Source organism: Microcaecilia unicolor, chromosome 6 (genome assembly GCF_901765095.1).
Source record: "Microcaecilia unicolor chromosome 6, aMicUni1.1, whole genome shotgun sequence".
NCBI classification, from domain to species: Eukaryota; Metazoa; Chordata; class Amphibia; order Gymnophiona; family Siphonopidae; genus Microcaecilia; species Microcaecilia unicolor.
Window position 1 is genome coordinate 164125922 of NC_044036.1, and position 12127 is coordinate 164138048.

The 12127-nt window shown below is 37.5% G+C and overlaps 1 protein-coding gene across 1 annotated transcript; it reads right to left on the reverse strand.

Moving 5' to 3' along the window:
- Positions 1–4045: 4045 nt before the first annotated feature.
- Positions 4046–11509, reverse strand: BARX1 (BARX homeobox 1). Its single transcript, XM_030206910.1, has 4 exons — positions 10984–11509; positions 7879–8179; positions 4731–4815; positions 4046–4254 (listed from the first exon to the last, which is right to left on the reverse strand). Exons 1-4 carry the CDS (start codon positions 11186–11188, stop codon positions 4090–4092), a joined length of 756 nt encoding a protein of 251 aa, XP_030062770.1. The 5' UTR covers positions 11189–11509; the 3' UTR covers positions 4046–4089.
- Positions 11510–12127: the final 618 nt, after the last annotated feature.

Consider the following 12127-nt stretch of genomic DNA (forward strand, 5'->3'; position numbering starts at 1 on the left):
AGAAGCAATAAGTGTTTCTTCATAAACCCAGGCAAAGAGAAATGCCTCAGTATATCTGGTCTCAGACAGTATCTTCCTTTTAAGGATTAGATTAATCCAAAGATTCTGTTTGCTGAAAAAACATGACATTTGCCAGAGGCATTAAGAAGAAAACAGTTCCCAGGTAGAAAGTAACTATTTTTAATAAAAATGTCTAGATATTTCATTACAACGCCCTGATTTGCATTTGGATCTAGAAACACAATCAAAACTTTTCCTGAGACATATATGAACCGACAAGGTGAGAAACAGGTGGCATTTTTAATGTACTCTATTTTCAGACGTTTTAGATCCCATGGAAAATGGAAATTAAAAAAAAAATCTTTTGAAAATGTCGGTTTTCTGAAGCAGGAAGTCTGTAGATGTCTTAGTTTAGATGTACCTTACAGCTGTGGTTCTTGTTTTGACTTTTTTGTTTGATTTGTTTTTGTCCTTTTGAATTTTGCATGAATAGAATTGTCTTGTTTTTGTTTTGAGCGGGGTGAATCATTATAACAGGCAATGTTCCTAGAGTACCCAGTACCACAACCTTGAAAACTATAATCAGACACTGCACCGAAACGTCTGTTTATTTTTTTTCCTGTCAATAACTCGACATTATACCGAACAAATTACATGTCATCAGATATTGAAAGGATTTTTCACTCTGGCAAGGCATGCTTCTAAAAAATGTGAATTTCAAAACTATATATGAGAAACAAACCCACACGGGATTGAAAATAATAAAACCTTGAAGTTCTTGTACTTCTGACTTCTCTAAAGGTCCCGCCCACTTCTTCTGTAGATTGAATGGGACTCAGGCCAGTTATCTCTCTTGTAGCTGGAAGGAATCTTTGCCTATACCAGCCCAGAGCCTCATTTTGTTTCCTGCTTTCTTAAGTATAGAATGATGATAATTACATGTTTCCATTATACTATATAATTTGATATCTAAATAGTAAAAAGTAAGCAGAGTGTGCAGTCAAAAGAGAGCAGATTGCTTGTCGGCTATGTACAACGAAGTTTCTGAAGCTGTCTGTAGAAAATATGCTTATATTTGACATCCACACTGTATCAGCACTTCTGACTCTAGGCCATGTCTATATAATAGAAGGCACTTAACTAGGCTGAAAGAAAATGTCACTTTAAAAAAATCAGGGAAAGAAAATCATTGGTAGGCTAGGTTCAGATACTCAAGGCTTTCTTTTTTTTAATGCGAAATGCATCTCCCACTTTTCGACACAATTGGAAATAATCCCTGGGAAAGAGGCCGTTAGAGGGAATATCTGTCATGTTGAATACAAGTACTTGAAATTCAAAATTCAGTTTAGGTCTGATATCCACAGTTTAGGGCTCCGTGCGGTTTACATCTTTAGTGGAGCAACTGTTACAGCATTAAAGATCAGACTTTGGGTGAATACAGTTTTATTAGTTAGATATACTGTTATATAGCTTTATATGTTTTGAGTGTATACAGTGTTATATTTCATAGTTCTACAGTCCTTTTGTATGCTAGGAGATAAGATAGCTTTGCTGGTCTGTGATGGATAGTTTGAAGAGCCTGAAAACTAAAGGACAGACCACTTCTACTGGAAGATTACAAAAATCTTTCTGAAAATATTCAGCAAAGCAAAGAATTACTGGTTACCATCTTTCTCCTTCACTTTCACCTAAATTACATATATCTACAGTAGGAAGCACCATAAATAAGGTGCCATCTTACCGTGTGTTGATTTTTCATCGTTTCTGCAGGTACTTGCATATATTATTTTTATACGTATAGTTAGCCACTTGTTTTGAAAAGTAGTGCAGGAGAACCTTAAAGTAATATTTAGGGACAAGAAAAAAAAACATTATTTACTAATAGATTCACAAGTGTGGAACTCGGAAATGTGTATCTTTTGACATAGGCAGCGGGATGGGCCATAAGGGCCATGACCCCGTGACCCGTCAATATTTTGCTCAATACAGCGTCAGCAGCTAGAGAGTTTAGGGATGGGGCTAGAGATTGGTTTGTTTGAGCTTTCTTTTCAAACCCGATCTGAGGAAGAAGGGCAACCTTCGAAACCTAATCAAGAAATGTATTAAGTTATGTCCAATAAAAAAGGTATCATCTTATTTTCTTTTCCATGTTTTATTTTGTTTGATTTCTATTGATAACCTTTTCAAACCCGAGCAATTACTTACCCCAGTTTTCACGCTTATCTGGATATACTTGCCCTTTAAATACCTTAATGTAATTGATTTAATAGTTTATGAACACGCAGGGCGCAAGTGAACTAGACTGCAGCTGAACTTGACTTTGTGAAATATTTCTTGAGCATAAAGTAAGTTCTTTTCAAGCGTTTTACATTTTTTTATCTGTCTAATACATGGAAAACGTCATCAATCACTATTCAGTGTCGGCTAACCACAACATACCCGAACTCGAATTGTGTATGTAGGAAAACGTATAATCTTATTTACAACATTTTAAAAACCAGGTTGCTTCCACCTATGTATGAAATCAAGTATGAGTACAGTATCATTAAATACATTTCTTTATATCCTGAACTAAAATGGAGAATAGCAACGCATAGAAGTGTGTTAATATTTAAATTAATGTCAAGAGTTATACATAATACTTAAAGTTTGTGATAATATGTGACAGCAATTAGTACTTGAATGCTTAAGCAACCCAATCGTCTAATCACTAATCAAGCCATACAGTGCATCAGAGATCAAAGATCACCAATACTTTTCGAGTAGATACTTTTCTTTGTTTTCTCTTTCTCTTTTCTTTTTATTGAAGAGGGTCATGTGTGTTTAGTTTATTGGGCTGAGGACTATTTCGTTCTAGGATGAACTGCCTAGATGTATTTATTTTGCCTAATTCGAACTATTTAAATATCGGTCCTAAGGCAACAGCATTCTTTGTATATTTAGATAACCTAGCGTTCTTATTCAAAGTGATAATTTATATCAAACACTCTTTAAGAAAACGGTGCAAAACTTCTTGCCATTGTAAAGATCTAATTCAGCTATACTGCCCCGATGGTAATTTGAATATGTTTACTTATTGCCACGATTTGATAGTCTTTCCAATTACATAACCTAACTTAAAATGGTCTACACCATTCTTTCTAATAATAATTGCAGTGCTAAAAAAAAACTACCAATATATATTGATTGAATTTTAATATTCTGAAAATACGTTAAAGGAGAAATAAAGTGGTAAATAGAAATCTCAGAAATGTAATAAACTGTAACACATCAAAATATAAAGCAGATGAAAATGTATTTAATTATTCAATTTTAGGGGAAAAGCATATTAATTTAAGGTCCAGATAACGTTCAATGAGCCTTTCATTAGCATAATACCATTAAGAAAGTTGAAATCACTCCCAGTTTCAAACTCAATACAAATATTTTATAAAATATTTTATTTCAAATAAAGTAAGTAACTTTGCACCTAGTAAAACTGATTCAGAACTGTAATTTTCTAAGAAAATTAGGCACCACAGAACTGTATACAACAAAGTGGTGCAAAATAGCAATGGAAATCTGATTCCGGTTTTTCCTGTTGCCATACATTTCAGACAAAATACAAATTTCACCATAAAAAAAAATGTCGGTCTGGAAAAAAGAAATCTGTGCTGGCTTATATACATGGGATGAGGATAACTCGACCAAACATGAAATATAATAAAAGTCAAATTGGAAAAATTATCCACTAACCATTTTCATCCTGGTGGCCTTGCATCTTCTGCAGAAATGAATACTGCAAACATTTGGAGGATAATGTTCCTTAATTTGAACAATCCACACTGTGGAAACTAGAATGTTTCTTTTATTATTACTATAATAAAACGAGCAGGTAAGGTCTAGCAGGGATCATTCATAAAAGATCTGCATTTGTCCAAACTTCAGGCCAGGGTATACATTTTCCTCACATGAATCCAGTCTTTAACATGAACAGATCAAATTTGCCAAGGCATCTGATAGGCACTACTTTGTGCTGATTGACACCTTTAGATAAGCAGGTTTTTTTTTTTTGTTTGTTTTTTGGTTGGTTGGTTGATTGGTTTTGTTTTACTCTTCTTGATTGACTTCAGAAACTGAGCTAAGGCTTTCTGTTTGTTTCTCTGCTTCCTTGGCTTTCTCCTGTTCTGTGAGCTGTTCACTGCTGGGGATGGAGTTCTTCTTTGGCCGACCTTTGGGTTTTGTAGGGGACTCAAGACCACCGCCTTGTAATACCTGAAAATTCAAACCATATTAGCAGCATAACTGTAAAGCACGTCAAAATCTGAAAAATGGATGAAGCTCAAGAATATAACAATTTGTAGGACTCACCTAAGGGACATATTGGTTCAAAATGCATTATCTACATTTGTTTTATAGTGTGTATGGGGGGTCCCCTATTAGTCCCTTGAAAAATATCATATACTTTTCTACAGGAAAAAGGAAACATACATGCACATCACTTAGAAATTATTAGTTGTCTCTGAGTGAAGCAGGTTAGCTAGAGCTAGACATAGTCATTCTCAGTCCATTAATACTTGTATGAGCAACCCCTGGATAAACCAAACATGGCTAAATATTAGAGTTTTTGTCTGGCGTTTACCCTGTTTTTGTACAAATTAGACCCTTTTGGGTGTAAATTTCTAGTTTCTTACAATATTATATCAATAAAGTGTTATGATAATAAAAATAGGTACAAATTATATACTTACAATTTTCTTCCATTTCATTCTCCTGTTTTGATACCACGTTTTCACCTGAAGTTGACTAAGGCCTAGTGACTCTGCAAGGTCTATCCTGTGGGAAAGAAAATAAGTACTTATTGCATACCTGATGAATATATTTTTTTCAGATTACTTATTTTCATGTACGGACTTTCACTTTGCTGCTGTTTTATGAGTTTCTATGAAAACTTATCATGCCTCTTTGTGTTTTTGCTGTGTCTTCTGTCCATGTTGATTGGATTGTGACCTTCAAGGAGTAGGGAATGTTCACTGCTTGCTTACAGCTAGAGTTACTAACATGTGCTGCCATGTTAGGGCATGTTAATCTTTTAATGTGTGTTCTTTTATCACAGATCCGGTTTTAGCCAATGGAACCTGGTTCCCAATAACACAGTGTGTGCTAATGCAGAACTGCACCTTACTACCTCTAGCTGTTAGCTTATTAAAACCTTGAATGGGATGACATTAAATACAATGGTTTGGCTTCTGTTCAGTTATCAATTTATTTTAATAACTTTGAGAGAACTGTATTTTACTCTCTACTGAAACATGATGCAAGAGTGATTATTATTAGGGAGGAGGCTACGGATTATTACACTCTGTAATTCCATTTTATGGTGTAAGGGTGTACATATGATGAATGTCTGGAAATTGTTGGGGGGTTTTGTATGTTTTAGCTACTTATGAAATTGTGTATGCGAGAAAACACAGGAAAGGGTATATGTGAACAAAATTTGAAATGTGGTCATGGTTATTGTTTTATGTACGTCTAGCTCCATCTCTAACTGTTTTCAAATCTATGCTGAAAACCCACCTTTTCACCACTGCTTTTGGCTCCTAGCCACTACTCAATTGCCCTCTCCCTGTTCTTTCTCACCCAGTACTTCCCTCACCCTTAATTGTCTTGTCTGTCTATATTTTTAGATTGTAAGCTCTATTGAGCAGGGACTGTCTCTCTGTGTCAGGTGTTCAGCGCTGCGTGCGTCTGGTAGCGCTATACAAATGCTAATAATAATAATAACAATAATGTATATCGTAACCATTTGCTAATGTTGCTTTGGGATTGATGTGATGAATATCAGAGAGGGGTGGTAGTGGGGTTTTACCTTTGTTTTAAAATACTATTTTATTTAGGAATCCTTTTAGGAATGCAATAAAAGGGGCCCTGCGCTTGCGGAGGTGCAGGTTTTTGCTATGCACCAAAGCCCCTTTTACCGCAGAGGGTAAAAGGGCCAAAAAAAGAAATGGCCATGTTTTAAGTTCACATTTGCCATGCAGCCATTTCAGGGGAGCCCTTACCGCCCACTGAGGTGGCAGCAAGGGCTCCTGCACTAACCCAGCGGTAACAATATGGAAATGAATTTCTGTAGCACGCACCAACCCTTTAGTGAGACAGCCCCTTAATGTCTCAATCCACCTTCAAAAGGTCTTGGCCAGGAGAGCAGGAATATAAGTGATAATTAAATTATATTAGACAATGTGTCTCTATAAAGTACTGAGTAGATGTGTCATTCAGATGATGCTGAAAATGATGATAACAATACATGCCTTGCAGAGATCTTAGTTGCACTTTGGGTTTCAATGAACGGAAATCTACTTGATCTTGAAAGAAAGAAAGAATGAAAGAAAGAAAGAAAGAAAGAAAGAAAGAAAGAAAGAAAGAAAGAAAGAAAGAAAGAAAGATGAATGTGAAGCAGTTGAAGTATTTCTGTTTTTAGCACACCAGACTGCACATACTGCAGTTGCCACCAATATAAATATCAGAAGCAAACAGACTAAAGAAACAAACACACAGCCAGAAAACTTTTAGCCATCCTTTCTTCAATACTGTGCTATGCTGTGTTCCCTAAAATATTACAAACTGAGTGTTCTATTTTCTGCTAAAAATTTAATTATGAATATTTATTTATTTATTGAGGGGGGGGGGGGTTGCTTATGCCTTTTTACAGTAATGGTAGTGCACTAGCCCCCTCCCCCTCCGTTTACAAAGCCACTCCTGACACAGCTCATTGGAAGTGAATGGACTTTGTCTGCAGGACAGCACTGCCAGCCTGGCTTTGTAAACAGGGGCCTAGATATTTTCCTGTCTCTGGAGGACTCACACTCTTATTTTGTACCTGAGGGTTACATAATTTGCCCAAGCTAAAAGGTGGGGTTTGAACCAGGCGCCTCTGGATGTTAAACCCAGTGCTTAAACCTCTGGGCTACTCATTTGGAGCCAACCAATAAACATTTGTCATTGTATTGAAAAAATAAATAAATAAAAAGATTAGATAGGTCAGTTACACTTTTCCTTACCAAAAGAAAAAAAAAATGTTGTCTTAAATAGTGGTAACAGAAGTAACGGACAACAGGCACTAGCATTTAGGAAGACCCATTTTTCTAACCTGTATAAAGAATGCTAACCTTCTGCTCCCTTCCTCCACCTTACTAATAACTAACCATTGCAAAATCTGCTATTCTAACCAGAGGTGCTAGTGTGTGTGTGTGTGTGCGTGCATAGATATAGATAAATAGAAGTATTACCACCTAAATTAAAAGGTCTTATAATAAAAGTCCTTTATTAAAACCCAGGGTGATCAGGTTTCTCCCTCAGGCTGCCTCAGGGGTGTAAGTGTATAGAGGAACTAAGACAACTGCCTATAATTCACCAGCTACATTAGACCAATATAATGGGTGGAAATGCAGCAACTCTGTAAAAACTGTCCCACCATTAAGCATTCATACCACACAGCATCACTTAGTGTGTGTACTTTTGTGTTTCCTTTATGTATATGATTCTGTGAGTGTTTAGATGTAAGCATTTGTGTGTTTTGATATTTCTGTATAGATGTACCTGTTTATGTATATAAGTATTTGTGTTTGGATGTTTCTGTCTGTATGTTTACAAGAGGATGTGTTTGCATGTTTCTCTCTCTGGCTGGTGTCTCCAAATGGTTTTATTTTGCAAATATTTTCATTCTTGAATCAGGATAAATTGGGGGGCATTGACTGCTCGGGCTATTTGGGCTCATCGTGTCCATCTGTCTCTGGGTATGAGTTTGAGAAGTGGGCAGCGAGAGGCAGGAATCCCCTCCCTCTGCTCAGAATCACATCCGTCTTCGGAGCTGCTGGCTGTGCCCCTCTTTCTTCTTACCTGTCCGGGGTAGAGAGATATTTCTGCTTCTCGAAGCGCTTCTCCAGCCCCATGAGCTGAAGCTCAGTGAACACCGTGCGGCTCCTGCGCCCTTTCTTGGCTTTGCTGCTTTGCTCGGCCCCGCTGCATTCCAGCTTCCCCCGGAGGTGCAGTTCCAGCGGCAGGTGAGTGGAGCCTGGACCGCCCTGTATCCCAGACCCTGCGGTCAGCAGAGCCGAGCTCAGGGGGGAGGCCAGGCCCGAGCATGATAAGGGAGCCAGGGGGAATTTAAAGACCGCAGCCTGCTCCGCCTTCAGCACCGCTGCGGACAGACAGAAATAAAACCTTTGTGGTGAGGGTGAAATGCCATGAGCAGGGGAAAAGTGCTCGCATACAATTGCAAAAGACAAAAGACACACCAATAGGATCCCAGAGAAGTGCACTAGTGTACCTGCATTAAGGCAAAATAAACAAACTCCCTGTCCATATTCTTAAATGTACTGCAAATATCATCTTACACAATGTTCCACAGCGGGATCAGGTCCATAAAAGCTGATAAAACATCCTTTTCCAGGCCCCAAGCCTCCATATTAGCAGCAATGTTTCTATTTATCGTGCCTATATGCTCAAATGGCTACATTATCGACTCAGCCCGTCCTTAATATCCAATATTCTATTCCTACATTATTTAAACAATCTGCACATTGAATGCAAGTCCCTTTTTTTCCTCCCAAGGACTCTCTCTCTCTCTCTCTCTCTCTCTTTTTCTCTCTCTTGTGATCGCAGAAAATGGCTCTCTCAACGTTATATCTGAAAACGTAGCTATTACAGTTTGCTACTAAAAATGCCATGCTCCTTCCTGCTGGCTTTCAATTACCCAGATGCTTCAGGAACCCCAGGAGCTAAATACCCTCGTAAAATGTGTTTGTTTTTCTGGCAATAATAGGGAAAACTAACAGCTCTGGGCGTTTGTTGCTGCTTCCCCTGTTAATATCTCTTGGTTGCTTGACTGCACAACACTTGTTTTCAAACTTGTCTGGTTTTATGTCACTACTCGTGGCGTTTTTCAGTTTTGTAAATATATATTTAGTATAAGCAGCAGCTATTGCGACATCTACTGAAGAAACAAATGTGTACAAGTATGGTACATATTTCCCCTAGTCGATTGCCGTTCTTGAGTAATTTGAAATACATTTCAATAATTTTTGCAAAATAGAAATTTCTGCTTTGGTGTATCCAGCAAACAAGCACTGTGTACTTGAAAATTGTTTTAAAAATACAACAATCCTGAAATAGATTTCTTTCACTTTATTCTAATTTTATAAATGTAAGACTTATACTCAGTTGGATTGTTTCAGTTATATAAATGATTATAAGCCTACAATGGGCTTTTATTTGAATTTTTAAACAACGCATCCAATTTAAAAGTATAAAAGTTCTCTTCTAAGAATCTGAAACCTACCATAGTGCTTATACTTTGTAGTCATTTAAAATCGAGCTATATAAAAGCCAGAAATCGTGAGTGCATCTTGTCTGCGTTATGATTATGAAGGGAAAGAGAAAGGGAAATGGGACTTGATATACCACCTTTCTGTGGTATTTTGCAACTACATTCAAAGCGGTTTACATATATACAGGTACTTATACCTCATATACCATTTAGGGAAAAATACTAGCTGAATATGAATTTCTTAGTTATAAAACTTTAAAAAGCCAACTCAACATAATGCTTCCGTTAATGGTTTTTTTTTTAACTTTTGACTTTATGAGTTGATACATAAATGGTCATTTCATGTCGTTTTTCTTAATATTTTGCTCATTTTATGTTTAGCGTTTTCAGTTTCTCCTTTACTTTGATCAGGCAGCTTTGCAGGCTGTAGTTGAAGTCATCCTTCAGAAATCATTGACGATTTTCTAGGAAACAGCTAAATGTGTTTTTTTTCCCCCCTAGGTTTGTTGGTGTTTCAGTTTAAATGTCTTCATGTGTCCCAGTTTGTGACGATAAATAGACAGAGCAGTCACGTTTGTATAAACTGAACATGGGCCCTATGCATAGGTTTAAGCCTTGGTTTCTGATAAGGGCTTCTATCTGAAGCTTAGAAGTAAAAACAGTTTATGGCTAATTTATATTAATTGGCCAAATGATCAGTACTATATTTTGTAATGATTTATGGGGGGGGGGGGGGTTAATTAAATTTTTGAATCCGATCCTACTGGTTTAAGGTATTTTGCAGCACGCAGGAAAGTAAACAGTGACTTGGATCTTAACGACTTCATTCTTTATCATATAGAAAAATTAAACTGTTTTTAATTGCAGGAGCTTTTAGGCCTGGTATAAACATATGGAAATAGACTTGAGAATACTGCTTCCAAGGGACAGTATACTGTCTGAAAGTCCCAAATGCTAGAAATTATTGTAAAATAAATGCAAAACCACATCGAATAAATAGTAAGTACATTAAACACTGAACAGGGACTTAAACTCCATTATGGTTATATGACTAGTTTTATAGAGGAAACTCCTCGGTTCTCATTTCAGTTTTGCAGACCTGCAAATGCAATCGGCATTGTAGTGTTTTAATATTACTGGCTTTGGCCTACCAGTTAGGAAGATACCGAAAATCTATTTTACACTAGTTATTCCGAGTGTGATGATTGTTTGAGCAATGTAGCATTGTAGCATTATTTGCCACGGAGAGCAGTAAAGGTTTGTTGTGCCAATTCACCTTTCATTACTGAAATGGGCCCCTGGTTTCCACATCGGACTGATTAATAAATAGGGAGTATTCAAAGTGCCAATATCATCTCATAGGTCAAAGCTCACATGAAAAGTTCAGCTCCTCTGTACAGACAAAGAAATATATTTCACTAGAAGAATGGGAAGCTTTCCAGTAATATTTATCCCTGCTTAATGTCCGAACATGTCTCCTAATGTATTTCTACATGGTTTTTGGCTGCTATTGCGAAACTAGCAATGCAATAGATGTATTTTTAGATTAGTAATGTTATTGTACTTGTTTTGTGTATTTAATTACTTTGTAACCCGCCTTTGGTTGAACATAACATGACATAACATTGATACAGGTAAGTATTCGGACTTTACAGTTAGTGCCAGTATGAACCTACCGAGGTGGTTGTGGTAAGGTCTGGCTGACAGAAGTGCCTGGACTCCAAACTTGAGCAAATCTCCAGCGGGTGCTGAGACCTTAGAGTCCGGATGATCGGTCAGGATTTCCTCAATCATAAAACTCCTGTAACGATGAGACCTGTGATCGGGAAAAACTTCGGGCGGAAAATAGTGCGCTCCTAGCTCCAAGGGATGCTGCATCATCCAGTATTAAATGCAAAAAAAAAAAAAAAAAGTATATGTTGGTTAATACTGAAGAAAAAACAAATTTCCCCCAAACGCCAGCAAACGTTCTCTGAATGGATCGCTTGCCAAACGGTGCGAGTTGTGCATGGAAGCAGACCGTCTAGAGCTTGCTGGCCACAGTATAGGAGACTTTACAAGATTCTGCACATTCTTTTCCTTGTACTGATTGCCTGGCTGCGATAGAGAGTCTTCAGGCTTCTTCAGCTCGGAGATCCTTGTTTTCCTGAACTCCAGGGTTGAAATAGTTTGCCCCCCAAAGGAATAAGCGAGCTTTTTAGGGTCTGGCCAAAGACTGACTAACTGAGACGAGGCTGTAAAGTTTCCAGGCTCTGTCTCTCTGAGCGTCACCGGAGAGCCTGGTGTCTCCGCCCACTACAAGAAAAAGCAGCCAATGAGCTTCTCCGACCAGAGGCCAACGCTACAGGACGAGACAGAGAAGACTCCCAGGGCCCAGGCTGGCTTTTTAAAACATCTTTAACTAACTTAGGATGACCTTCACCTACCCGTGATGAAACTTACCTGTATTTCCAAGAAAAAAAAAGAAAAGAAAAGCCGTCCAAGGATAATGAAATAGTTTATCATCGGGAACATCCAATTAATAGTTAACCCTATTATTATACTATTTTATTCATTCATTCTTATATCCAACAATTATCCAAAACAAGTTTCGGTTCAACTTGGCTTACATTCTTCAGTCAAACGGATTATATTGTTAATTAACCATTTGTAATCATATTGAAACATTTGTTACCAATGGTGGGTTAGTAAGATTTCTTGAGTGGATGTGTTTGTGGTTTTCCTCTGAAATGAAGATAGTTCTTTTCTGAATTGTAGATTGTTATCGATGCTTCCTTGGGCCTTGGGAATTGTGTTCCACTATTTGAAGCCCAGATAGTC